The sequence below is a fragment of the Gadus morhua genome, chromosome 9 (assembly GCF_902167405.1).
Source record: "Gadus morhua chromosome 9, gadMor3.0, whole genome shotgun sequence".
Lineage (NCBI taxonomy): Eukaryota > Metazoa > Chordata > Actinopteri > Gadiformes > Gadidae > Gadus > Gadus morhua.
Genome location: NC_044056.1, coordinates 18,537,485 through 18,564,406, shown reverse-complemented (window position 1 = coordinate 18,564,406; position 26,922 = coordinate 18,537,485). Strand labels below are relative to the sequence as shown.

General features: G+C 42.9%; 2 protein-coding genes across 3 annotated transcripts; both read right to left on the bottom strand.

Moving 5' to 3' along the window:
* Positions 1-163: 163 nt before the first annotated feature.
* Positions 164-10,469, bottom strand: LOC115550904 (aminopeptidase N). Its single transcript, XM_030366288.1, has 23 exons — positions 10,137-10,469; positions 9,320-9,414; positions 8,857-8,973; positions 8,390-8,576; positions 7,868-8,010; positions 7,370-7,506; positions 7,146-7,272; positions 6,649-6,803; positions 6,416-6,529; positions 5,409-5,552; positions 4,996-5,061; positions 4,816-4,881; positions 4,254-4,420; positions 3,981-4,060; positions 3,667-3,800; positions 3,439-3,494; positions 2,806-2,953; positions 2,617-2,705; positions 2,284-2,394; positions 1,749-1,916; positions 1,425-1,565; positions 848-929; positions 164-637 (listed from the first exon to the last, which is right to left on the bottom strand). The coding sequence occupies exons 1-23, from the start codon at positions 10,277-10,279 to the stop codon at positions 479-481; spliced, it is 2,829 nt and encodes a 942-aa protein (XP_030222148.1). The 5' UTR covers positions 10,280-10,469; the 3' UTR covers positions 164-478.
* A 342-nt stretch (positions 10,470-10,811) lies between these two features.
* Positions 10,812-24,104, bottom strand: anpepb.1 (alanyl (membrane) aminopeptidase b, tandem duplicate 1). Of its 2 annotated transcripts, none has more exons than XM_030366435.1 (22): positions 24,017-24,104; positions 22,715-23,139; positions 21,935-22,241; positions 21,250-21,392; positions 20,819-20,955; positions 20,516-20,642; positions 20,163-20,317; positions 18,821-18,934; positions 17,288-17,431; positions 17,008-17,073; positions 16,747-16,812; positions 16,450-16,619; positions 15,931-16,007; positions 15,026-15,159; positions 14,683-14,738; positions 14,135-14,282; positions 13,910-14,001; positions 13,653-13,763; positions 13,251-13,418; positions 12,974-13,114; positions 12,397-12,478; positions 10,812-12,085 (listed from the first exon to the last, which is right to left on the bottom strand). In XM_030366435.1, exons 2-22 carry the CDS (start codon positions 23,019-23,021, stop codon positions 11,930-11,932), a joined length of 2,901 nt encoding a protein of 966 aa, XP_030222295.1. In that variant the 5' UTR covers positions 23,022-23,139; positions 24,017-24,104; the 3' UTR covers positions 10,812-11,929. The 2 variants fall into 2 exon arrangements, with proteins under 2 accessions (XP_030222295.1, XP_030222294.1); XM_030366434.1 differs by having other exon boundaries at positions 22,715-23,154; positions 24,017-24,032.
* Between the last annotated feature and the right edge of the window lie 2,818 nt (positions 24,105-26,922).

The following is a 26,922-nucleotide window of genomic DNA, read 5'->3' as shown; positions in this document are numbered from 1 at the left end:
GAAAACCAAGATAGAGAAATTCTAACCCTGCTGTAGTCCTGTGTTAGACCCAATGGACGATGGTCTCTATTTCCCATATTTGATCAGCTTTTACCTCTTTCAAAACCAAATATATATTCATATAAAATGTTATTGAATTAAATACAATTATGAAGTTAACACATATGTCAATGAAGGCTTTAATACAATTGGCAGAGATGGTATCACAATTTGTACTGATTTATGTTATTAGGATGCAGCATCACTTTGGTTTTGAGTGGCCGTTTTTAAATAGTGTTATATGTGTTATTTATTGATGCATTTGTATAACCTCTAACACCAACATAATTCATAATCAATGGATCTCTCTCTCTCTCTCTCTCTCTCTCTCTCTCTCTCTCTCTCTCTCTCTCTCTCTCTCTCTCTCTCTCTCTCTCTCTCTCTCTCTCTCTCTCTCTCTCTCTCTCTCTCTCTCTCTCTCTCTCTCTCTCTGGTGGTGTTAGTGGGTTAGTGTCTGGTTGGTGAACCACTGGAGGACATCCTGTTTATTCTGCTGTAGCCAGAGGATGTTAGCCTGAGTCCTCTCCAACGCCTGATTCAAGGCCAGCTCCGCTGACCCGAATCCAGTAGCTGAATGCTTCTGCTTAAACTCTACAAGCTAGAGAGAGAGAGAGAGAGAGAGAGAGAGAGAGAGAGAGAGAGAGAGAGAGAGAGAGAGAGAGAGAGAGAGAGAGAGAGAGAGAGAGAGAGAGAGAGAGAGAGAGAGAGAGAGAGAGAGAGAGAGAGAGAGAGAGAGAGGACATTAACCAGGTTTTGGAGGACACAGCCCAGAGAGGAACTGAGGGGAAGGTGTGTGCACGTGACAAACCTGCTGCAGTTCCTCCGCGGTCGAGAACCTAGTGGTGACTCCACTGATCAGAGCAGCAAAGTTGAAGGAGCCCACGCCGTATCTGATGCAATGGAAAAACGATTTCACTCAGACACAAGCAGGGAAAGGATCTAACAGGAGTTAATAACAACGGGACCATCGGCAGTGATTGGTCATGAGTGAACACCGTTACTAGGTAGGCTGAGCTGAGGTCATGATTTTGTTTGTTTTTTTCCGTTCTACCGTAACACATCTTCATGTGCACGCCAGTCCCCGCAGTGAGAAGAACAAGAGCATGAAAAGAAGAACAACCACAAGACAAAGAGAAAAAATATGGAGTTTTTGGACAGAGAATCTGACAAGGCAATATCTGAAACAAGTAACAAAAACACAGCCCTCTATCTGAAGCACCTCCCACCCTTTCACGCCTCTAAACCCCTGAAACTGACAAAGGTATTGCTCCCGCTGAAGTCAAACCCTCTTTCTCTCTTGCCAAGAACAAAGATTTGGAAGACCCTGTTCCAGGAGTTCTGTCTATAGAGGAGAACACCCACGAGTAACCAGGATGTGTCCTTACTGGGTGTAGATGTAGTTCCAGTTGTCCCTGACGAAGCCCCAGGCCAGGTCTTGGCCCTCTCTGTTGCTGGCAATGGAGGTGATGACGGTGGTGGCGTCCTGCTTACGGATCATAGCCGGCTGCAGGGTGTAAGACAGAAACCTGCAGGAACACAACACAGATAAACCCTCTTTTGATACCTGCTGAGGTGTGAAATACACAGACTAACGCATGCTCGCTCACACACAAGCACGAGCACACACACACACGCACACGCACAAACACACGCACACACACACACACACACACACACACACACACACGCACACACAAGCACACAAACACCTCTCCAGCAGCGTCTTGTTCATGGTGCAGGTTAAAGCCGACAAGAGTCGGCTGGCATCACTGGCGAGGGTGGCATATTTGAACTGCTCCCAGCCAAACTCCCACTCTGCAGCACCCCCTGCTGCCACGGCGCTGCAGTACACCGCCAATCGCAGGTTGGGATGGATCCTGGGGGAATGAGGACAAGCAATGGAATGACTCGATATACAAATCATTATATCACAAACTGGGAGTTATCTACGTGTTCTGTTAAAGGAAAACCGTAAAAGGAGCCTGTAAGGAGAAAAGGTGTCCCAAGTACCAAGTGTAGGGGAGGGGTTTGGCTTTCCTCTAATGACTTGAATGAATTCTTCACACACAATACATACATAAGTTTTGGAGAAAGACACATAAACAGACAGACAGACAGACAGACAGACAGACAGACAGACAGACAGACAGACAGACAGACAGACAGACAGACAGACAGACAGACAGACAGACAGACAGACAGACAGACAGACACACAGACAGAAGGAGAGAGGAGTCTACTGACGTATTGTGAGTAGCATTGTCCATCCACTGTCTGAACAAACTGGTGGTCAGATTTTGGCATTCCTTGAGTCCAGTACTGCAGGCCAGGCTGAGCGCATTCACCTGGTTGTACCTGAGATGGGACCGAATATAGGAAGGAGGTCATAGTGTTGCACTTCTCCATCACACACACTCTCTCTCAGTAACACACACACACACACACACACACACACACACACACACACACACACACACACACACACACACACACACACACACACACACACACACACACACACACACACACACACGCACGCACACACACGCACGCACACACACGCACACACACACTCACTTGTCTGTGTGTCCCTCTGGGACGTTTGTCCATCCTGATGTTGCATTGAAGTGCAGGTAGAGAGGAGTAACCAGACTCCTCATGTAGTCCTGGAAGTGAAAATCAAATGAAGTTTATGTAGCACAACTCATGAAGGCACAATTGTGACGCAGGTCACACACACACGGACACACACAGTTATTGTGCTACCTGCATTGGCCCGTAGACATCGGTGCGGTCCAACATGAGGTAGTAGTATTGCATATTGTCCAGTGCTGACTGCCAGGGGATGTATTCTCTCTCTGCAGACAGATAGACGGTGGTCTGTAGGGCATGGGTGCTGGGCACTATGGCGGCTCTATAGAGAGAAGGAGTCACATTGTTTAAACCATTCAAGTAGACTGCCGGAGATGGACCGAGTCGAGGACAGAATCAGAATGCCTTTTGAAGAAAAACAAGCACGGCAAATACAAATAATACTAATTTTAGATTATGCTTGTTGTATTCTTATTGCAGATATGTTTGCTGTACATAAATGTTTTCATATTCAGCATGCGCAGATGCAAACACGCGCACACACACACACACACACACAAACACACGAACACAGACGCATACACACAGACAAACACACACACACACACCTGGCTGTGCGTAGTTTGAGATTATTGTGCAATGTATAATAAATGTGTGATAAGATGTTGTCCACCAAGGAGCAGTACCATCTCATTGAAGTAACACCCCATTGTTTTACAGAAACACACACACACCCACCCACACATGGATAGCTATGAGGAGGATTTAGTCATTGTAGCCCAACCTGGTGAGGCAGAGCGGTCCTACCTGGCCAGGTTAAAGGCGTCGTCCACCAGCTGGGCCCTATTGATCAACGGGATAGCCTGTCAAACACAGGTTCATTCACGGTTTTACAATTGTTCTAGTAACACGGAAAGACGAGTTAAAACGAATGAGTCACCTGCAACAACCCAATAAAATGTGTGATTAGTTTTGAACTGTATTCATCAACGCACCAATGAACGATTGCATTGATTAATCACCATGGCCACACACCTGGTGGTCAGCCTTGAGTTGACCAATGAGCTTCTCCCAGTTCCCACGATCGTAGTGGACCCGGTAGTAACCGGTCACGTCGATGTTGGCCAGGACCCACTCGTCACCGGCCGTCTTCATATCCATGTTTACCTCTGACACAGAACGAGAGACAACTCAATCAGGAGAGCTTTGTTGTTGAGAGGACGAGAAGGTTATTAACTATTATAAAGAGGTTAATAGATCATACCAGTGAGGCAGTCTGAGATCACGTGGAGTAGAAGTATCAACCTAATCAAAATGTATTGTAAAAATCGATATATTTTGTTTAATACCTGTGCTGTTCATTAACCACCAGAGGTCTTTCTGCAGCCCACTCAACTTCATCCACCTGATTGGGATCAGCCACTCATAGCTGGGGAGAAAAAAATGAATCATTCAGCCATTCACTCCATCTGCAAGTACATAAGCCTTAGCAGGGGAATTGAAGATAAAGGAAGTATAAGGAAGTGATGACGGAGGGAAGATAAGATCACAAATTAGAAAAATTAGAATGAGGGAATGAGCAAACGATCTTCATAGGCGGGGGGTGGCTGCGTAGTGCGTACTTATATGGAGATGGCAGGTTGGGCGCCGGGCTTAGCAGAAAGTGCTCCTGGGAAACGATACCCGTGGTGGTGTCCACGGTAACCACGGGGAAGCCCATCTGGAGCACCCAGCGATTCATGATGTCTTGGACCGTACCCGGTAGGACCACTCCGTTGAGCTTCACCGCCTGTCAGACACAGCAGTCAAAATGCAGCTATGACATGTACAATGTATCATGTATCATCCACATTGATACGGATGTGGAATGCTAAATGGTTAATGGACAGCACTTATTAAGTGCTTTTCTAACCACTGGCCACTCAAAGCGCTTTACAACATTCACCCATTCATGCACCTATTCACACACCAACGGTGGTGTCAACCGTCCATGGCGACAGCTAGCTCGTCAGGAGCTGAGCAAGACAGGTGAATTGTCTTGCTCAGGGACACCTTGACACTCGAACTAGCAACCTTCCCGTTACCAGGCAACACTCTCTACCTCCTTAGCCACATGCCACACCGTGAAGCACACCCATAACACAAACAGCGACAGAGCTTCAAGTGTGCTTTGAAAGTTCTTACCTTTTGAAGATGCTCCCACAAGTCTGTCCCTACTGTGTTGCCGTGGGCAAAGTGATTCAGGTAGCTCTGATAACAAAACAAGCAATGGTACTTTAGGAGTAGGATGAACCTTAATGATCTCTGCAGGAACAGAGCAGGCAGACGGACAATGGAAGCACACATGAATAGTTAAATACGTACACTGAGTCCCTGGACAAACACCTTCTCTGAGAGCAAGTCTGACAACATCCTCAGTACTGCGGCACCCTGAAGACATAGGAGTGGAAGAAGGATAACAATGGAGGGAGAGGGTGGAGAGAAAGTTTGGTGGAGAAAACAAAACAAATCAGGGGGCGATCGACTTTGAGCTTAATATACACCATTTTAATTTAGCATAATCAAGCTGCTATTCAGCCGAAAAACAGATATAGTAACAAAAGTATTTATATATTGTAAAATTTCATGTCAGTTCAAAGTGTTCATTGAATGATAGTTTTACGAAACTTGAAATTTGATTTAAAATAATTGTATGTCAGGTTGTGTTCATTTCTTCATGTTCTACCTAGTTAGGAAATGGCCCTAGCCTAATATGATATATGTGGTGGATGGTGTACCTTGCTGTAGGAGATAGCGTCGAACTGTTCCCCGATCTGGTGGGGGAGGACAATGCTGTCCTCGGGGGAGGACAGGGGATGGGAGGAGGCCAGGGCGTCCACGGCAAACACCCTGTGGATGTCATCCAGAACTATCAAGTCTTTCTGGGATGGGGAAGACAGAGAGTGATAGAGAGAGGGAGAGAGAGAGTAAGAGAGAGAGAGAGAGAGAGAGAGAGAGAGAGAGAGAGAGAGAGAGAGAGAGAGAGAGAGAGAGAGAGAGGGGGCGGTTAGGATCGATTGCTGCTGATTGTCTTTTCACACCAACCTCATTTCTTCCATATTTACCACCCATGCAACACCTGTCATTTCACACTGACACATGGAATTCCATGCCTCGTTGAGTCCCTCAAGGAGGCAGTGATTCCCTCTATATTAGAGACCGCCTCAGGTAGTGCAAACAGGTGGGTTACCATGTCTGGCTGTAGGCTAACTCAATCATGCAAACATTGGCTTGAATAGGGCTAATATAATGTTCATTTGCTAAGTGTTATGCAATTAGACGTATGCTATAAAGTACATTGATTTTGCGAAGCAATACGTTTCGTGGAGGAACCGTGGTACAATTACAGCCTAGTCTAGGGAAACGTACTGTTCTGAACAAACATTATTTTCTATTTGACACAAAACCAATAAAATATTACTCACGTCTGCGGCATGCCCAAGTGCAAATACTCCTATCATACATGAAATAATCAACAAGATAGATGTATGTATCAGAGGGGAATTGATGTTCAGAGTTTGTTTTGTTTGTTTTGGGTGAGCCACAAGCAAACATTCAGACAGAGAGAGCCAGAGAGTGTTTATATATTTATTATTTTATATTCTACTTTTTGATATCTTTCGGCCTAATTTTTCACCTGCTTTGGGAGAGAGCGAGAGAGCGCGAGAAGAGGGAAGAGGGAAGAGGGAAGGAGAGAGAGAGAGAGAGAGAGAGAGAGAGAGAGAGAGAGAGAGTTCAGACTCACCACTCTCCAGGAGGGTTCAGCCTTGTCTGCGCCCAGGTAGGAGACGTAGGAGGCGAAGCCCTCGTTGAGCCAGACCTCATTCCACCACTTCAGAGTCACCAGGTTTCCAAACCACTGTTCCAACCCATTGTTATTACGAGTGTTTCCTTGTGATCATTTGATATTGATGATGTTTTCTTTATCATTGACATAAGAAATAAAAAACAGGTGGAAGGCTTGAAAGATGGTCTCACCATGTGGGCCAGTTCATGGGCGATGATGGTGGCAGTGGTCTCTCTGTTGCGGTTGGATGAGGTTAAGGGGTCATACAGCAGGTTGGTCTCTCTGTACATCACCAGGCCCCAGTTCTCCATCGCACCGAAATAAAAGTCTGGGAGGGCTATCTGATCTGTGATGCAAAGGTTCAGTTCAGTCCACCTTACAAGATGACACACACCTGACAACATCTAAACGTTATGGGGATTGTGAATGTTATTTGCGATCATGCAAATACTCTGGGGCGAGATACTGAGCATTCATTATTGGAATGTGTCGATACATTAAATGGATCACATTGGCAAAATTAATGTTTATTCAATCAATGAAAAAGGACTGCAACCTAGGCACCAAAACAATTAACTTTTGGCTGACGGACAGTGGCATAAGAAGTAATGCGTGTCTTATCGGTTCAACTAGCTAATATGAAGCAAACAAAAGCTATCGTGAGAATATGAGGCACAGGGGGGCATACCTGACTTGGACAGTGGGTAGGTAATGTTGTAGTACTCTTGGAAAAAGTCCAGTATTGGACCAGTTAAACTAAGAGCATAGTCTCCGTGTCCCTCCTCTATGGCACTCCTACGTGCCCAGATGCGGATCTGCAAAAATAGGAAATGTGAATATTGAGCACAGGAAGCAAAGAAATTGCAACGGATGAGCTGGATGTTAAAGGTAGACAGGGTGCCTTCTGTTTACCAGGGTGTCTCCTTGCTGAGCCGACAGGTTGGAGTAGTCGCACACGACCAGTGCCAGCAGGTAGGAAGACATGATTTCGGTGGGTTCAAACGTGGTGCGGGTCACATCTACTTCACTGATTCTGGCGTCGGTGACATCTGAACAGGGAGCCGTGAACCATTGTGTTAGGCCTGAATGTATCACTGTGTGTCCAGGTAGTTATTTATTCATTTCTATGCGGTATATCACACCTCATCCACCACTGCTATTGATAACATGCTAAAACTAAGATTAATACTGTTGCATCATCGTGATTCAGTTTTGGGACACACATTGCCGGCTGTCTCTATACTCATATTTCAGAAGAATATTTAAATTATTGGACTTTTAAAACCCTTGAGACTTTCAAATGCTTTACGGTTGGATAACAAACGCCAACAACCACCACATTGGAAACGAGGGAAATGTTATTGGAAAATCATTGGGGTTCTGTGGGAAGGACTTGTTGATCGGACCCACTTGTCTCTAAGCCGTTGGAGAGCGCTGTGGTCCCCCGTGGGTGGATCAGAGTGATGTGGAAGACTGCTTTCATGGCAGGCTCATCAAAGCACGGGAACGTCTTTCTTGCGTGAGTTGGATGCATTTGAGAGGTGGCGACAATTCTGAGTAGGGACAAAACAATGGAGAAATGTTTTTTAGATCAAACAATTCATCAAATTGGAATGAACAAAGACAAGAGTATTAGGAGAACAGCAGACACAGAGCAAACCCAATAAATCACACGTTCAGATTCATTCTTTTATTGAACCACCAAGAGATATATGACCTCATAATCTACTGCTGTGAAATAACTTCCCGAGGGATAATAAATATTGTTTTTACACCTCAGGGAAAGTGTCATGAGAGTGTTGCTCAGATAAGGGAATAAAACACTTTTGAAAACATTAGGGCAACAGGTAAAAGAGAAATAAATGAGCAAAGAGATAGAAAAGACCTACGGTGTTTCAATAAGCATTATGAAAAAATAAGTAATAAAATTACTTTTTCACTCCGTCCTCAAGGTATTCGCTCCTGTAGAAGCCGGCCAGGTCGTCGGCCAGCTCCCCGGTGAACGCAGTGTACAGCCGGTACCTCTGTCCCTTGACTAGCTTACTGTACAGCTGCAGGACCAGGTACTGAGTGGAACCCTCCAGCCAGGACAACCTGACCCCCGGGGCAAACACGCCGTCTGGGGTAGGGGGTCACAGGTCAAGACTAAAGAATTCCATTGCCAGCGACTGCTCTGTAATTGTTGTGCATATGACAATAAAACCATCTTGAATCTTGAAGAAACAAAAAGGGTGGGAGAGAGAGAGACGGCCCTGCTCTCCTCCCTCCCGAATGATGGTGGATGGAAATGTAATGTTTACTGTTTGAGGAGTAGATCCATGTCACCCGTTGAACTGGTGATGAATGATTGGACAATATTCGGACAACAAAAGCGATGGTGGGTGTTGTGTAGGCTATACCTGGAGCACTGACTACGCCCAGGTGTCTGTTCTCCGGAACGGTGTAGTTGAGCCTGTTGGAGTGGATCAGAATGAGATCCGTCTCTTCCACGCACTCAAACTCCACCGTGGAGTTACCTGGTAGACAAGATGGGGGGGAAGAGAGAGAGAGAGAGAGAGAGAGAGAGAGAGAGAGAGAGAGAGAGAGAGAGAGAGAGAGAGAGAGAGAGAGAGAGAGAGAGAGAGAGAGAGAGAGAGAGAGAGAGAGAGAGAGAGACACTTTAACAACCCCCCCAGGATCAGGCTGTGACTGCATGGGTCATTTAAGGATCTAAGGTAGGCCGGATAAATATTCGCTCTGCCTTATTAAACAAACAACCCTATCCTTATCCTAAACCCTATCCTAAATAAAACCCCCCTGGATGGGCACACTGTTGCCAAACTGTTTTATGCTACGTTAGTGTTAGCTCCGCCTCCTTCTCACCTGTGAACAGATAAAGGCCGTTGGGGTCAGGGGTGAGGCGGGGCCACAGGGTCACGGTGTACTTGAGGGGCTTCAGCGTGGTGGGCAGACGGTGGCTGAGGACCAGGCAATATAATTAGTAAAAAAAAAAATGAAAGAACACAAAGATAACACGTAGAACTCATGCAAGTAGCAAGCCATGAGCTCAGGTACGCTTCTCTGTCATTTTTTTGGAGCTTAAAATAAAACTGTCAAAAGGGCCTCAGCGGTTGAGAACTTCTCTGTGTGTAACATCTGTCGGACTACTGGTCAGCAATGGCCCCCCCCCCCCCCCCTCCAAAAGCTGAACCCCTGCGACTGAACCAACAGAATAAATGCACTATGGACATGGTATCCACAAACACTGATTTGGCAGCAGGCACACCGTGCGGTAAAGGGTGATAAGAGTCATAATATTAATAGTAATAAAAGTACTAAATAGTTGCCATCATGTGACATTTGTAACCATAGTTAATTCAGCCATCCATATCGAACGTTGTGTGAGTCGCCATCATGAATACCAAATCCCACGTGGTCCATTATAGACCCATGACATGTGTTTGCTGGTCTTGCTACATTCCTAATTTCAAGCACTGCATTTTCTTTCGAAATATTTTGAGCATATCTCATTCCTGGAAATGAGTCCAAATAATTCTCAGGCTAATGTTTCAATAAAGAGTATTCATCCTAGAGCCCCTTATACATGTTCTTCCAGTGATCGTTACTGATTCAACAAATGGGATGACACAACGTGCATGGAGAAATGCCGTAGGAACCAAAGTTTCGATCAAAATATTACCTGGTCCATGGAGGAGTACGAGCCTCAGTGCCAGTGAGGGTAAGGGTCCACAAAGTGACAATCGTTGTCACGGAGACCATGGCTAGAACCACACTGATAGCGCACCACTTGCTGACCGGGCAACACGTATCCACCGAACCCATCCTTGAACAGGATTCACAACGGAGACAAGATGTCAAGCAAATGAAATCCCCAGTTCAAATCATTTAAACAACAGCTACATACAGGGTTAAACTCGCTCTGTTATTACCACAACCCACTGGCATTTAACTACCGGTTTCCTGTCTGTACTGTTGTGACTCCTCAACACAAATGGTTGATTTATTGTCCGAGGTGGAGATAGCCATCCGTTAATGGAGGGGCAGTAAGAGTGGGGAATGAACTCATATCACATTTTATCAGGCAGTTGAAGGATAAACAGGTGACGTAAATCACACTTTTGAGTGTAGGCCTGTAGACAGTTCTCATACAAATGCGCTGCTGTGCGTAACATCGGCATGGGAACTCTTCACATAAAACCAGACGACCTTAGGTTTTCTAATCTCTCTGTTTAGTGTATCACTTTGTTTTTTCAGGGCAAAGAGACACGACTGAAGGGGAATATCTCTCAAAGTATTTTCTTGTGGGACCTCACATTCTGATGTATAGAACACACACATCAAAAAAACCAATGGATTAAAATACAGCATATCTTTATTATTTCCCAAGAGTAAAAGTACATGGAATCAACACAACCTACAGCTACTTTAGCATATGAGAACAATGAGGTTAAAAAGTGTTGTGTTCCTCCCTTGGTTTCTCTGGAGGCCCCACAAAACCAGTCGATTGGGTAACGAAACAGCAAATTGTAGTTATGAAGTATGAAGTTGGTTATCGGTTTGTCTGTTTGTGTTATAGGTCCAAAATTTGTAGTAGGCTACCTGAATATAACAACGCCCCTTAAGCTGCTAACAACACTTTGCTCTGGTATTCTCTTCAACCAAAACCTCAAACTGACACAGAAATATTACCCTCAACACCCATCTTGTTTATCACTTTATTGCATTTTTGTTTTGTTGTTAGTCTTTCATTTCTATGCAATATGAATGTGGTGCTGCAAGCTGTTTTCTTAGCAGGCGACGATTGTGTGTGACTTTATAGGCCCGGATTCTATATATAAACTAGTGAGAAACAGCCCAAACGCTAGTAGATGTAAGGCATGTTATTTTTGTTCATGCATGACTTTCTGGTATTAACTTGTTCCTGTGCTTCAGGTTTCTATGACCTGTTACACATGATGTTGGCAATATTTTCTCTTCAAGCCTTTCTCATTGTAATTATTGACTTGTTATTGTGTTTATTTATCACACCAACAAAGAATAATTGGTCTTCTTATACTGTTTTATTTGAAAAAAAAAATAATACTACCACTACTACTAACTAGAATAGCTATAGGTATCCACATATACTGTGAATAACTTAAAAATAATAATTATCATTTTTTTTAAATAATAATATAAATGTGTTTCTTTCTCAGTTCACAAATGTATGAATCAGATTCATAATCAGTTTCGATGGTTCCTTTATGGCAAATATTTGTATTTTGAGTAGGTTATGATATACAGTATGAATGAAGATTTCAGTAGTCATTATAAAGTCCACCAATTATGAACAAACAATTTCAATTATTTACAGATCAAAAATTAAAAGTACAAAAGTTAAAAAAGCTGAAGTTGGGTGTCCATCATAAACATTTTCTATAAACAAAAATAAAATGAAAAAATAACATTCCAATGTGCATGAGGAGGAGTTCCTTATGGTAGGGTGTTATCCACGAACCACTTGAGAACCTGTTGTTTGTTCTCAGAGATCCACATCATGTTTGCTTTGGTTCTCTCAATGGCTTGCTCCACAGCCAGGGTCCCTGAGCCGAAACCCACCGCTTCGTTGTCTTTCTTGAACTGCTCCAGCTTTGACAAAGACAGGATTTGAAGGGTTACTGGGTTTGTTTCTGTTATTTTGTCCAGAAGAACATTGATATAGTTTATATGTGTTTGTGTGAGTGTGTGTGTGTGTGTGTGTGTGTGTGTGTGTGTGTGTGTGTGTGTGTGTGTGTGTGTGTGTGTGTGTGTGTGTGTGTGTGTGTGTGTGTGTGTGTGTGTGTGTGTGTGTGTGTGTGTGTGTGTGTTGATGAAACTTGCGCCTGGTGGAACAATTTTAGATTTACATGTGTTCAATATTTTGGATGTGCTTAAGAAATTAAAAATAAAAATAAACTAACCTGCTGCAGTTCAAACTTAGAGGAAAACCTCTCGGTAACTCCGTTGATGAGGTTGGAGAAGGAAAAGGAGCCGCCTCCGTACCTGTGGATGAGGATGACAAGGACGTAAGACAAACTAACAACATAACTTTATGTCAACGTTTTGCTTGTTATGCTTCTGTTACGTCTGTCAATCTCATAAACCTCCCTGGAGGAGGGTCTGCGTTCCTTATCGAGATTTCTTTCTCGATAATTAAGGGCGATTTGTACCTACGGGGGTTGGGTCGTATAAGGTGGCCTGCTGTGAAACACTAACTGGGACTAAGGGCCATACAAATAACATTGACTGGACAAGATAAGAACCCTTCCTGTTGGTGGGAAACTACCGTTTCACAATCCCATTCCTACATTGGGCTCTAAAACAAGGTCAGTTCAATGGAATCCTAGGAATCCACATATGGGCGATTTTGGGGCGTCAATATCGATTATACTGGCTATCGAAGGTGCAAATGGTCTTTGTTGTTCTCTATATGCTTTGTTAACAGACATTCGAGCGAAACCTCCAACCCCAGGCCTGAGACCTAAGACCAGGACTTACTGGTTGAAAATGTAGGACCAGCGGTCCCGGATGAAGTCCCAGGCCAGAGGCTGTCCAACCACGTTGGAGGCGATGTAGACTATGGTGGATGTGGCGTCTTGCTTGCGGATAAGAGATGGATTCAGGGTGTACTCCAGGTACCTGATTGTGGGGAATGAAATCAAATGTCATCAAATATAATCTAATATATTATAGTGCCATTGTGTGCATGCGCATGCGTTGGGAAGGGCCAGTACAACGCTCTAGTTATGTGCACAACAGGTAGCGTCCAGCTGACCTGTTAAGGAGCCACGGTTCTTTTGTGCAGGCGAGTGCCGCTCGCAGTTTTTCAGCCTCAGTAGCAATGCTGGCTTTCAGGAATTGATCCCAAGCAAAGTCCCACTCTTTGGCGCCCCCTGCTGCGATAGCGCTGCAGTACACGGTGGAGCGCAGGTTGGGTTCGATCCTGAAGAAAAGAAAAGCTCACCGTTAGCCTCAGCAAGAACTGACCTAAACTATGTAGAGACTATGCAGCTGCTATAGTTTATTCAGCCCGGATTAGAGATGAATACAGAATGTTTACGACAATATTACGAAAATGGAATAGACTAGAATAGAATGATTCAAATGAAGAAACAGACAGAGTGAAGTTTGAGTTTAGTCATGAGTTTACAAATTACTTAATGACTTATTCACGCACGGGTTAACTGCAGGGTTATCCATCCAGCTTGTGAACCAGCCTTGTACAAGGGTCTGACACTGAGGTAGCCCCGTGCTGCAGGCCTTGCCGATGGCGTTCACCTGGTTGTACCTGGAGGAGAGAGCTGTTTAGCGGCTACACACCAGAACAAAGGTCCAGAGATAAACAGTAAACAGCTATTGCTAGTGTTGCTTACGCACATACTTATAAACGTAGCAAGGGGAAATTGGGTGAGAAAGTATGTGTGCTTTACTCACTGATCCATGTGGCCGGGTGGTATGATGGTCCAGTCAACAGTAAGGATCCTAAAGTGATCAAACAGGGGAGTCACCTGTTTCAACAAATAAGCCTAAAGGAAAGAGAAATATATGGTCAGCATGACAGCGGTGATGTGGTGTGAAATGATCTCCATATGCAACGTGCGATTAGGCATAACCCATCCCATTCGGTTTCCCTTTAAAACTATTGTTATGACCACCGACCTGCATGGGCCCCAGCACCTCACTGCGGTCGAACATGAGGTAGAAGAAGTCCAGGTTGTCCAAGGCAGACTCCCAGGGCATGTACTCTGTTTCCTTTGTAAGGTACTGCGTCGTCCTAAGAGCAAGAATTGTGGAAATCTCCTTTGCCCTGTGTGGGGATTACAGAATCATGTGAATGGCAATTGCAACATGTTGGCTTTCATCTTTTGCTACTCTTTCATACGGTTCTACAAAGCAGTACCATGTGACTCTTCAATGATGAGGGTGCTGCTGATGTTCAGTGAAATAACAATAGATAATGTGTTTAAAGCAAAAACAAGAACATAGATCACTCTCCTCCCAATTCCCCACCCAAAGTATTGGGGCTTATGTCAAACAATGTAGGGGGGGGGGGGGGGGGGGGGGGGGGGCATGATGAAACAGGCATGATGATGGTGGCGATGAGGACAGGGCACGGGGGGGGGGGGGGGGGGGGAAGAAGGGGAATGTGGGATGGGTGGAGATGGGTATCATCAGCCATCCACATCGTCTAATCGTTCTCTCCTTACCTGGCAAGGTTGAAGGCGTCATCTATGAGCTGAGCTCTGTTGATCTTGGGGATATCCTGGAAGACAGGGAATGAATGAGCCATCTGAAGCATGTCTTAATGTGACATTGTTTAGTTACTGCTCGTCTTTATTAACTGTTCAAATTATAATTTTCACTTATCGTTACTAACGTCACTTTACAATTGTATTTATATACTGCTTCATTTGGAAAGCAAAGAACTTTGCAAACAAGGTGCTCCATAATAATAATAATAATAAATTACATAGTTATTATTATACATTGTTTATTATATTGATATGATAATTGATAATGCATCATATAAAGTTTTGTATAGCTGCTCACTTGATGGTTGCTCGTCAGAGCATTGAGGAGACTTTCCCAGTTGGCCATGTCATAGTTGACTCTGTAGTAGCCCACTGTATCCAGGTTGGCCAAAACCCATTGCCCAGATATTACTTTCATCTCAACCCTGGTATCTAGATGAAGATGAAAACATAACAACAAAACTCAGAAAAAAGATATCTCCAAAATATTGTGTTTTTCTAACACTTAAAGGGACACTGTGTAAAAAAATACTCCCATCTAGTGGTACAATTGTATATTGCATTCAAACTAATAGTGCTCGCTTGTTCCAAAACTACGGTGGGCAGTATGTGCCAAGAAGCTGTGTCATGACACCAATACTACCTCATCGAGTCATTCGAGTGATGATGAGGTTCGTTATTTCAAACAATTTTCAAACTGCATTGAATCATTAGTGTAAGCTAATGATGTATGAGTAATTACTCCTCGAGCAAGATAGTGAATCATTCACGCTGGCTCAGAGTGAAAACGCGTTTGCATTTCCTGTACCACGTAGTGCTTTTTGTCCCTCTCGGCAGTTCATAGACCGGAAGAACATGGAAGCCTCCATGAAGCTTACCCGTCCTATGTAACTACATATTAATTATTCTTCGCTCAGGAGGATAATTGCGATTTTTGGCAGAGATAATTTTACACCAATGAGAACTTATTTATGAATGAATACGTTGATTTGAGGTAATAAATTGCTTAAAATGTTACAGTAGCCCTTTAAGTCTATTGATCTCAACTGAACCCACTCCAATAATAAATACAGTAAAAAATGAATAAATAAAAAGACACTACAAATCTTTAGCCAGGCACTATGCTACAGCGCCGTCAATTGCCTTTGAGACCGTCACAGAACACAAGCAATAGACTGATTAAAATCACCAAAAGGACTTTACCTGATTTTTTTGTCAGCCATATCGAAGGCTGATTGATATTTGTCTTCATCCACGTAATAGGAACAATCCACTCATAGCTGAGAGAAAAAATAGTCAATTAAAATGAAACATGATTACTTTAATTACCATGTTTAACTATTAATACTGTATTTAGTTATTAGCTGGATTAATTTGGGAAGATTGTTTTTGACTTTGTCTGTTTTAGTCTTTTATAAACATGGCAAGGAAGGGTGAGAGAGAGGGAAGGGGGTGGGTTGAGAGGAAGGAACGATCAAGAGAGGGAGGGAGGAAGAAGTAAAGATAGGAAGGAAGAGAGGAAGAGAGGGAGTGCGAGGGGAAGAAAGACAAAGGAAGGTAAAAAGAGGGCGAGAGAGGGGAAGAAAGAGGAAGGAAGGAAAATAGAGGGAGAGAGGGGAAGAAAGACAAAGGAAGGTAAAAAAGAGGGAGAGAGAGGGTAAGAAAGAGGGGACGGAAGGATGGATAAAAGGAAGAGAGCGAGGAAGGGAAGGAGATACTTACTTGTAGGGTGATGCCTCTACATTGGATTCAGGGTCCAGAAGGAAATGCTTTTGGGTCACAAGACCCGTAGCAGTGTCTATTGTGATTACCGGGAAGCCCATCTGAAGCACCCAGGTGTTCATGATATCATGGACCCTCCCTGGGAGTGGTTTTCCACTCTCGTCAACAGCCTAGCGACAGGACGATGTAGAGAACAATGTTAAACCCGCTTATATAGTGTGCAATGAACTCTATGGTGCGTGTACTGTAGCTCGTTGCTATGCAGAAACAGTTTCTTTTTTGAGGAGCAATGCCCACCATTTGCAGGTGATCCCACAGGTCTGTGTAGACTGTATTCCCATAGGCAAACTTATTCAGGTAGGTCTGCAGGATACAAAGAGAAACTTTGTTATTTATTTTTGTCAGTGTCGATCTTGGCTACAGTTGAATGGTTTTGGCATAAAAGGAGCAGAGCTTGATGAAGGACACATCTTGATGCTAATAGCACATGCACAGGGAGAACATGTCACACGAGTCAAAAAGTATGGACTTGTTTTAGCAGATCTCAACAGCACTCACACTGAGGCCCTTTTTGAAGAGATCTTCCGTCAGGAAACCAGACAGCATCCTCAGAACGGCCGCTCCCTGAAGAGAAGAATCCTCCATCATCAAGAGTACCCCGTCTCACATTGTACCCCAGAAATGTTTCAGTACATTACGTAAAGACAGCCATCACGCAAATGTATATATATGTACACACACAGAAACACACCATACATGCACGGCACCACGGGTCCAAACTGTATTAATGGTCAATTATATATATATATGTATACCATATGTGTATGGTAAACTGCACCTTGCTGTATGAGATGGCATCGAACAGTTCACTGATCTGCTCCGGTCGCTGGATGTCTTCCGCTTTGGAGGACAGAGGGTGGGAGGAGGCCAGGGCGTCCACAGCAAACACCCTGTGGATGTCGCTGAGCACCGTGAGGTCTTTCTGATGGGAGGGCAAGGGAAATCATCACGCACGCACGCACGCACGCACGCACGCACGCACGCACGCACGCACGCACGCACGCACGCACGCACGCACGCACGCACGCACGCACGCACGCACGCACGCACGCACGCACACACACAGACACACACACAGACGCACGCACGCACGCACGCACGCACGCACGCACGCACGCACACACACACACACACACACACAGACCCACACACACACACAGAGTTACAGTTACAGTGATCTCTATGAATACGTTACACCAATTTTTTAATCGTTACATTGGCTCCCTGTATGTCAGAGAATTGATTTTAAAATCATGCTGCTCACCTATAAATCCCTACATGGTTTAGGGCCAAAGTATATAACGGATATGCTTCCACTACATAAGCCTTCGAGACCACTAAGATCTTCTGAGACCATCTGTTAATTATTCTATGTTTGTTATTTTAATATTTCATTTTAATGTATGTAATGTAGCACTTTGTGTCTGCCTCGTGTATAAAATTGGCTACATATATAAAGGTGCCTTGCCTTGCCTATACCGGGCTTACCTCATCCCTACAGGAAGAGGCGGGGAGGGCTTTATGACGGCCACAAAGAAGAAAGGCCCCCCTTAATTTTTCCTCTCACCTAACTTATACTGACTTGTAAGTTAAAGGGTAACTAGTTTATGCTACAGTCAAAGTCAAACACTGCCTGCTTTATGAACGACAACTTTCGACAAAGTGGTATTGTTGTCAAATATTTGAATGCTTATTCTGTAGAATTGATTGTCCCTATGCCCATCCATGTCACATCTTTATGTTTACTCTGATATGTGGTATAGGCATTTGTTAGCTTTGTTACTTTACTCAAGATTGTTTTTGTCACACACGTAAACTACCTCAAGCCTGTGATCGTTAGCAGACAATTTCATCATACATGTGGGTTATTATGTCTGTTTTATATCAGTTGAATCAAAAAGGAGACAAGTGGATTTAAATCACAGAGTAACTCACTGCCTTGATTCTGATTTAACTGTTATGTGGATAAGGAGGAGGTCAATTCTTTAGGTCGTTATCTACTGAAAATCCGGAGAAGGAGGATAAGTGTGGAGTAGGTTAAGGGGAAACTGGGCTGGGGGACACAGGAGATGCCTAACTACTAGGCCCAATACATAACATGTTAGGATTGGTCAGTGCATGCAGGAGGGATCCACACATTTTGTGAAATATAATTTGAGGCCTGATTCCAGAAGTTCTGTGCCAACAAATTCATCATTCATGTGATAATAAAGTCTTTATCTTTCAAACTACGGCTTTCTCGACCGCTCTTATTTTGTTAAAGCGTTTTGTGACCCAGGACACCACTGTCTGTCTCTCAAGGGTTCCTTACCACGCCCCAACTTGGCTCGGCATGGTCCGCTCCCAGGTATTCCACGTAGGAAGCAAAGCCCTCGTTCAGCCACAGGTCGTTCCACCAGCGCAGCGTAACCAGGTTACCGAACCACTAGAGAACCACACAGAGTGCCATGTAATGATACGATTTTTTAACAACTGCAAAATCATAATAATAATAATAATAATAATGCACATCATCATCAACAATCAATGTAAGTTCAAAATAGCATGAAAATAATACAAAAAAAAATATTCGAACGTTTAAAAGAGAGCGACCCATAAATGCCTTCTTTCCCCCAAAATGATTATCCTTGACGATGGATCAAACAATTGGGTAACACTTTATAATAAGGTGCCATAGTCATTGCCTAACCATTTGTTAATATTTGTTAATTGTTACTAAAATATCTATTTGGCAAGTTAATAGTGATTTCATCATTAAAGGAGCATTTCACCAGTGGAGGCATGAATATGTATTAAAATTGGGTCCTATATGTAGATATATAATGTCGAATAATAAAATAAAATTCTAATTTGGTGAATTTGGAAAATTCTAATTTGGTCGCTAGCCACTCCCGCTGATCTAGATGAGTGGGTCCCACCCCCTAGTGCTTGTAGTCCCCTCTTACCCTTCCTATTTACTTCTACGCAAAAATCGTCATATTGCGTCATCTTAAACAGGAACTGTTGGAGATCGATACGGATCTCTCCAGTCTCTCCAGAAAATAAGGGAATGATGCACGACCATTCAAAAATATGAGTGTGCTTCTAACGATACAAAGCTTAATGGAAATGGGTGAAGTTTCCCTTTAATTAAATATTAGTTGTTTGCATAACCCTAACCAAACCCTAACACACGGCCCTAACCCTAACACACGACCCTAACCCTATCCCTAACACACGGCCCTAACCCCAACACAAGGCCCTAATGCTAACACACTGTCCTAACCCTAACCCTAACACACGACCCTAACCCTAACACACGATCCCAACCCTAACACACAGCCCTAACCCTAACACACGGCCCTAACCCTAACACACGATCCCAATCCCAACACACAGCCCTAACCCTAACACACGACCCTAAACCTAACCCTAACACTAACCCTAACCCTAACCCACGGCCCTAACTCTAACCCTAACCAGCGACACTCTGTGGTCCGTGAAAAAAAACTATTAACTTGTGGCAAATAGATATTTTAGTAACAATTAACAAATATTAACAAAGGGTTAGGTATTGACTAGTTTGCTATTTATTATGGCACCTTATTATAAAGTGTTACCAAAAATTGTTATGAAAAAATAAAATCTGTCTGTGAAAAAGTAAAACAACATGCCATGTGAGCCAGCTCGTGGGAGATGATGGATGCAATCCGTTCTTTGTTGGAATTGGAGGAGTATTTTGCGTCGTAGAGAAGAGCCGTCTCCCTGTATGTGATCAGGCCCCAGTTCTCCATTGCGCCAGCATTAAAATCTGGAAGCGCAATCTGATCTAGACGGACACAAAAACACAACAGACTTTAGTTTGCAGTCATACCCGTCACAATACACTGAATGTCTCTGTATTCATGCATTTGTATCGATACAGTGCCTACATAACAAAAATAAGAAGCTACACGCACAAACACACAAACACTAAGACATCAGACATCATTGTTGCAACAAAGATGGATCAAGCGGTGGTCATTACCTGATTTAGGAAGAGGATAAGTTGCGTTGTAATAATTCTCAAAGAACTTGAGGATTGGCCCAGTGACACTCAGAGCGTATTCTCCCTGGTTTGCATCGATCGCTGCCTTCCGTGCAAATATGCGGATCTACAGTATAAGCCCCCATAGGGACACACAGAGTAAAGATGTGGACCTACAGTATAAGCCCCCATAAGGACACACATAGTAGATATATCAAGACTGTAAGCCTATATAGGGACACAACTAGTAAAGCAGAGAAAGCACACGTAAGTGTGCACCAGAGAGGGATTCATGTGAATTACCAAAACTCCTTCCAGTGTTGTTTGGATGAAGCCAAAGTCACTGACAATAAATGCCAGCAAGTATGTTGACATTTTCTTGGTTGGCTCAAAGGTGGTGACCTGGACGCTCATGCCATCGATAGTTTGATCAGTTGTTCCTAAAGAACAGACAGGGAATAAGTAATCGTTATTTCTGTAAACAAATATTTTAATATAGAAGTTGTAAAAAAAGTATAGAAAACCATTTTCTTTGTATTCGGGTAAAAACCTTCCCCTGGGTTATGTTAATATAATTTTTTCATGTAATAGTTTTTATCCGAAACTGTTACATGATCATAAGCCACTATAAGTGGATAATAATAGTTAAAATAGTGTATTTTATTCCCTGATCTACATTGTTTCACTACTTCCAAGCCATACATTTTGATTGTTTGATGAACGGATCAGCTCACCTGTCTCCATGCCATTGGATAGAGCTCTGGTGCCGTGGGCGTGGACCAGCGTGATGTGAAAGATCGCTTTCATCGCAGGCTCGTCAAAACACGGAAACGCCTTCCTGGCATCCGTCGGTTGCATTTGTGTGGTGGCAACAATCCTGGCAAAAACGGGTCATTGTTAGTAGGCCTACATGTTTCCTACGTTAGTAGGCAGGATATTGTAGTGTGTCAGGATAAAAGTTTAGTTTTCATTGATTTAAAATAATAAAGCCTATAGGCTAAGACATATGTTGTGGAATAATGTACGCTCCCAAAGGATGAAGATTAATAGGTTTGAGAATGACCCTGTTTTGTTCATAACACTTGGCAGATCCTTGAAAGGCTATTTTATTGACGTGTTTATGGCAAAGATTACAGTTAAGATTAGGGTTATTGCCAGTCAGCCTATGAAGTCCATTAGAAGTCCATATAGAATATAATATATAATTTATAACATATATAATAAATATGCACACATATATGGTTCCACAATGAAAAAAGAAAGGTAATGAAGCAGGTTAAATATCATCTTGAATAAGCATAACAACTTTTCAGCATTTCATATCTGTTCCTTAATTCCCTAAAAGGACAAAGTACAAAAAGGGGCGGCCCAATGTATTAAAATATCTCCGCACATGCTAAACACAAAAAAGAAACCTACTTCTTTACACCATTTTCCAGGTATTCGCTCCTGTAGAAGCCGCCCAGGTCATCGGCGAGTTCCCCAGTGAAGGTGGTGGAGAGCTTGTACTTCTGATCCTTGACCAGTGAATCACTGAGCTGCAGCACCAGGTATTGGGTTTTTTCCACCAGCCCGGAGGACTTGATGGCCGGGGCCGGGGCTCCTCCGCCCTCCGTAGTGAGGGTGGCTAAGAATCCGTTCAAAGCCTTGGTGTAGTTGAGCTTGTTGGAATGGATCAGGATCAATTGAGTCTCCTTCACACACTTGAACACCACATGGGAGGTGCCTGCACAGATGAGCCAGATGAGGAAAAGAATACATTTGAGGTGATACAAATGGATTCACCTCTTGAGGGCTTTTGAGTTGCATGTTATGGAGGACTTTTACCATAGTCATTGGTTCTTTGACTTTTTCTGAAAACATGCACACATACACAAGCATACCATACACAAGATGAATGTTGCACACAACCACTGGCGCTACTCTGAATATAATAAATCCTGATTCACTGTACAACACGCGGAACATCCATACTGTACATATTCAAGATGGGCTTTTTCTTTCAAATACAATGAAATGAGATTCCCACGGTAGTTACCAAAAAACACATTCTACTGAGAGTGATAATAGAACAGAATGAGATACATTCCCATATCAGGACATCAAAGGCTCTCACACACACTGATTCATCACCTTTTCTTCACAAAACATACCGAGTGACTTTCCACAACGCCTTTTTGTCTTTTCATCTTAGCTTACCTGTAAAAATGTAAAGCTTGGTGATGGGGTCTGGTATCAGCCTGGGGTGCAGTGTGACAGTGTAGGTTTCCGGCACCAGGCTTTCGGGCAGACGGTACTTGTCCCAGGGTTCGTTGGAAGGCGCAGGGGTGGGGACCGTGGGGAGTGTGGTGCCCGTTCCATCCGTGGGGGCCACCGGGGCGTCGGTCTTGGCCTTCTCCTGGGAGTAGACCACCGACAGGGCGATGATGGTGGCCACGGCCCCAGCGCCCAGAACGATCCCCACCACCCCGACCGCTTTACTGATGAAGAAGCCCTTGGCACCCATGTTGTCAAGGATCTAACACCTCACACCCGCTCAGGGACTGGAATCGCCAATAGGGGGTGAGCCTCCTATTTGTAGTCACAGATGGATCCACTGCCTCCGTCCTTGAGCAATGGCTGATCTATTAACAATGAGACTATGGATGGAATTGATGACTATAGCCGGCTTTGTGGTTGGGTGTACCTTGAACCCACTCGCAGTTGCGCTCCAAAAAAAACAACCATGTGAAGGGAGATTTTTTCTTCTGTAATCTCTTTTTAATTTATGCCACTGTCCTGTACTTACTGGTATGACACATTTTCCCGTCTTGAAATAAGAGAGCATCATATCTTGTCTCATTTGTGTGTGTGTGTGTGTGTGTGTGTGTGTGTGTGTGTGTGTGTGTGTGTGTGTGTGTGTGTGTGTGTGTGTGTGTGTGTGTGTGTGTGTGTGTGTATTCTTTTGTGTACACCTGGCAAAGCGCAGCAATGGCTGGAGGCTTTGCATCAAAAACAATTTGACCTCCACCAGAGTGACCTTAGACCTACAACCAATCCCTACATTTTTTAATCATCGTTTTGGTTCATTATAAACTCTTATGCCACAAACTAGTTTTAGCCAGACCGTTTTATGAAGAAAATTTTATGGATGGTAAGTGATAAAGCATAAATGCTGAGTGCGAGAAAATGTTAACAATTGCTTAAGCGGAGATTGGTTTACAGCCACTTTAACAATGTGGAATCACCACACAGTTCAAAGATGATGAGCACTCATCATCGATCAATTTGGCACTTTAGATGTCAATTTCATGCATGTATCCATGTCATATTGACTTTCGCTGAGGTTATTACGCAACAATGTTTTTTTTCATCCATATGCATGTGGTCAGTTATGCTATGAATGCTTCTGAACAACAATGGTATTGATTATTGTATTGACAACAAATACAGTATCTTCAACAATCACAGTCCCATTTGTATCAAGAGACACAGTGCCATCGTTGTGGTGATTGGGCCTACCTTCAAACTATCCTGACATCTCATGATGTTGGATCCACCTTGCTGTGTGTTGCTACTCTTTTTTACTGTCAGTTTCAGTTTTTCCTCAGCTTATGTTTGCAGGACTGGACATTTGGAGTTGGTCACATTGAGTAAACAAGCGAGGGTTAAGGGAAGTTCAATGCCCTATCCAGGCTTTGCTTGAAGAAATAGATCCTGAAATTAGAAACTACATTTGAACTTTTTAGGTTTATATGAATGTCCAGTGAGTGCATTGGATTACAGTCAAAGGCCAAAATCATAGGTCATTAGAATTATTTGTATTTCCATGGAAACAAAAGCATTGACGCCGATGTCATAAATTTTTGATAATATCCTACGCATGTGATTGGTCGACAGGCCATATTTCATTCCCTCCAGCGGGGGAAGGTTAGTAGTCTAGTGAGTGGTGTTGAATGGATATTCATATTTCATGAATATTATTTAATAATTATTAATATTAGAATAATATTCAATCTACAAGTGAGAGCTTTGTCAATGGTCTCATTATGATCCATGGTATGATCAATGAAGTACAATATCATCTCTGTAACATCAAATGACATCAGAAACATTTTATTACATTGTGACAGTAAACCTTGGCTGTTAATCATCGGTGTTTAACTTATGTACAACTTATCTTGCGAAGTCTTTATCTGAAATATAAAGTGTAATAAAAAATCCATGCCAAAGAATTTTGTTTCCACAGAAGAAAGCTTAACAAAGGGATACAATTGATGGGCATGCAGCACCATTTTAAGACATAGCCGAGCTACAGGGGTGTGGTCGTTAGTTTCAAGAAGACTGCGGTATTTGAAATAACAAATCCCATAACCACAACCAACACAATCTATTTATTAATCCATTATTTGTGGGTAGCTCACTCACGCATTTAGCCATGCCAATAACAAATGCACCAATGTCATTGTGATACACTTGAGATGGTGTCTACTAAATGGCATTTATTCTTATAGATTGATACATCCTCAGAGGGAAACTCAAAGATGAATTAGGAAGCTGTTTGGACAATCAAGGTTTTTAGCTGCTTTTCCACTGAAGACCAGAAGTAAGTGTATGTAAGATTACACAGTTTAGCCAATTTCTATCAGGACATTATGAAAGGCAATATTGTTCGGCTATTATAATTGATTTTGTTTATTGTAACCTTTAACATTCTCATTAAATCATATGTGTTCCTTAAAACATGTAAGGTTAAAGCTAGGGTAGGGAATTTACTTAGGATGCATTTCTAGTCATATTTCTTGTAATTCTCTTACCATACCGACCATAAAGAAAATAAGGATATTCAATATCACTGTCTGTCCATGCCCTGCCTTAGCTTTAAGTACTTGCCTGACATGTGTGTGATGTCCCTGTTAGACAGAGATAAAGAAAGAGTGGGAGTAGGAAACATAATGCTTGTAAAAAGAAAAATAACACCCGATGTTATGCACGGTCTTCTTACACTGGGACATAGGGCATATTTCTCACCAGCCGGGCTTTGACCTTGGTTGAAGATGAACCTCTTCTCTTCCTCTCAGATAACTTATCTGAAGTGAACGATGTGCTGGAGCACAGTATGTGTGTGCAGATTGGGACCTATCTTAAGCACTCATCTCATCTCGTCTCATTTATCGTCAGTCCACCTCACACCCTGCAGTGTTCTTTTCCGTCAATAAAGATGAACCCATTTCACATGGTGGATGTGCTGAAATCGTTCAATCGTCCAAGTCAAAATATCTCTCAATGGACATCACAGCCCGATACACTGATTCATATTCGTCTGAAGATGTATTTTCATCAACCTTTTTTTACACATATTTCAAATAATGAATCACTGTACATTTTGACAATTGTCTTTGTAATACTTGATTTTTAACTAGTGTCATTTGAGACACTTTATTAGAGACTAGTGTTATGAGGGAAAATTCATTTGGTAATACTGTGTCATATTTAATCTTGGATCCAGCATTCCTATGATGATAAAGCTGAACTTTTGGGGGGAGACGGCACAGAGCATGAACCGGAAACCGGTTTTCGTTCCAGAGGTATTCTACGGAAGACAAACTCATTCACAAGAGTGGATGAAGCTTTCAGAAGGGGATTTTAATGAGCGTATGTCAGTGGTCAGCCGACACGGTGTGGATTTGAAACCTTTACCTACACTTATTTGTAGTTTACTACTGCGGGCCAAGTTTGTGTTTGCCAATTGCACGCTTACGGATACCAGCCGTCAGCAATGAACACTTCCATTTCTGAAGTACAGAAGCATAGGATACAGTTAGTTTATGTTTATTTAGGATTTTACAAGATTTTACTTATGACGTTAAGTGTCTCTTATGTCATAAGAGACACTTGGTTTGTGACTAGTGTCATATGAGAAACTTTGATTGGTTACTAGTGTTATTTGAGACACTTGATTGGTTCCTAGTTTTATTTGAATGTGAATGTTTCCGATCCCACACCTTTCTCAAAAAACGTCATCAGCAAACCTTTCAGAGTATGGTGGGGATATTTAGCTCAAAAAGTACATGGCTTCCCAATTCTTTATCTGATTTCTTCTTGCAATGTCATGGTATGATGCACTCTACTCAGGCACGAGGTGAACGACTTCCATCAATAATTTACCACAATGCTGATTCTTAATTCTCAGTCTTATCCTTCCAAATCTGCGACAGGATTCCTTTTCCAAGTCATAGTTCTGAATTAAAAAGGAAAGCAATTGGATTATTCTTTATCAGAATGGACTAACTTGACGGTCATATAGAATAGATTTATTCGGTTCACCTGTCCTCTTATTATCATTTTTAAAGTGTGATTCAACTAGCTGTTCATCTTCAGTTCCCTCTCAGCTGTGATCCTCTTGGCACCGTTTCTACATTCCAAGA

What these genes read in the sequence shown, in the direction of transcription:
- LOC115550904 (XM_030366288.1), bottom strand. Translation starts at nt 10,279, where the DNA reads ATGGGTTCGGTGGATACGTGTTGCCCGGTCAGCAAGTGGTGCGCTATC. An exon ending in CTTGAGGACGGAGTGAAAAA is followed by an intron (nt 8,011 to 8,389) that starts GTAATTTTATTA and finishes GTCCCTACTCAG; the next exon opens with AATTGTCGCCACCTCTCAAA. An exon ending in TGTGGGAGCATCTTCAAAAG is followed by an intron (nt 4,421 to 4,815) that starts GTAAGAACTTTC and finishes TGTGTCTGACAG; the next exon opens with GCGGTGAAGCTCAACGGAGT.
- anpepb.1 (XM_030366435.1), bottom strand. Translation starts at nt 23,021, where the DNA reads ATGGGTGCCAAGGGCTTCTTCATCAGTAAAGCGGTCGGGGTGGTGGGG. An exon ending in GTAGAGGCATCACCCTACAA is followed by an intron (nt 16,008 to 16,449) that starts GTAAGTATCTCC and finishes TTTTTCTCTCAG; the next exon opens with CTATGAGTGGATTGTTCCTA. An exon ending in CCACCCGGCCACATGGATCA is followed by an intron (nt 13,764 to 13,909) that starts GTGAGTAAAGCA and finishes TCTCTCCTCCAG; the next exon opens with GTACAACCAGGTGAACGCCA.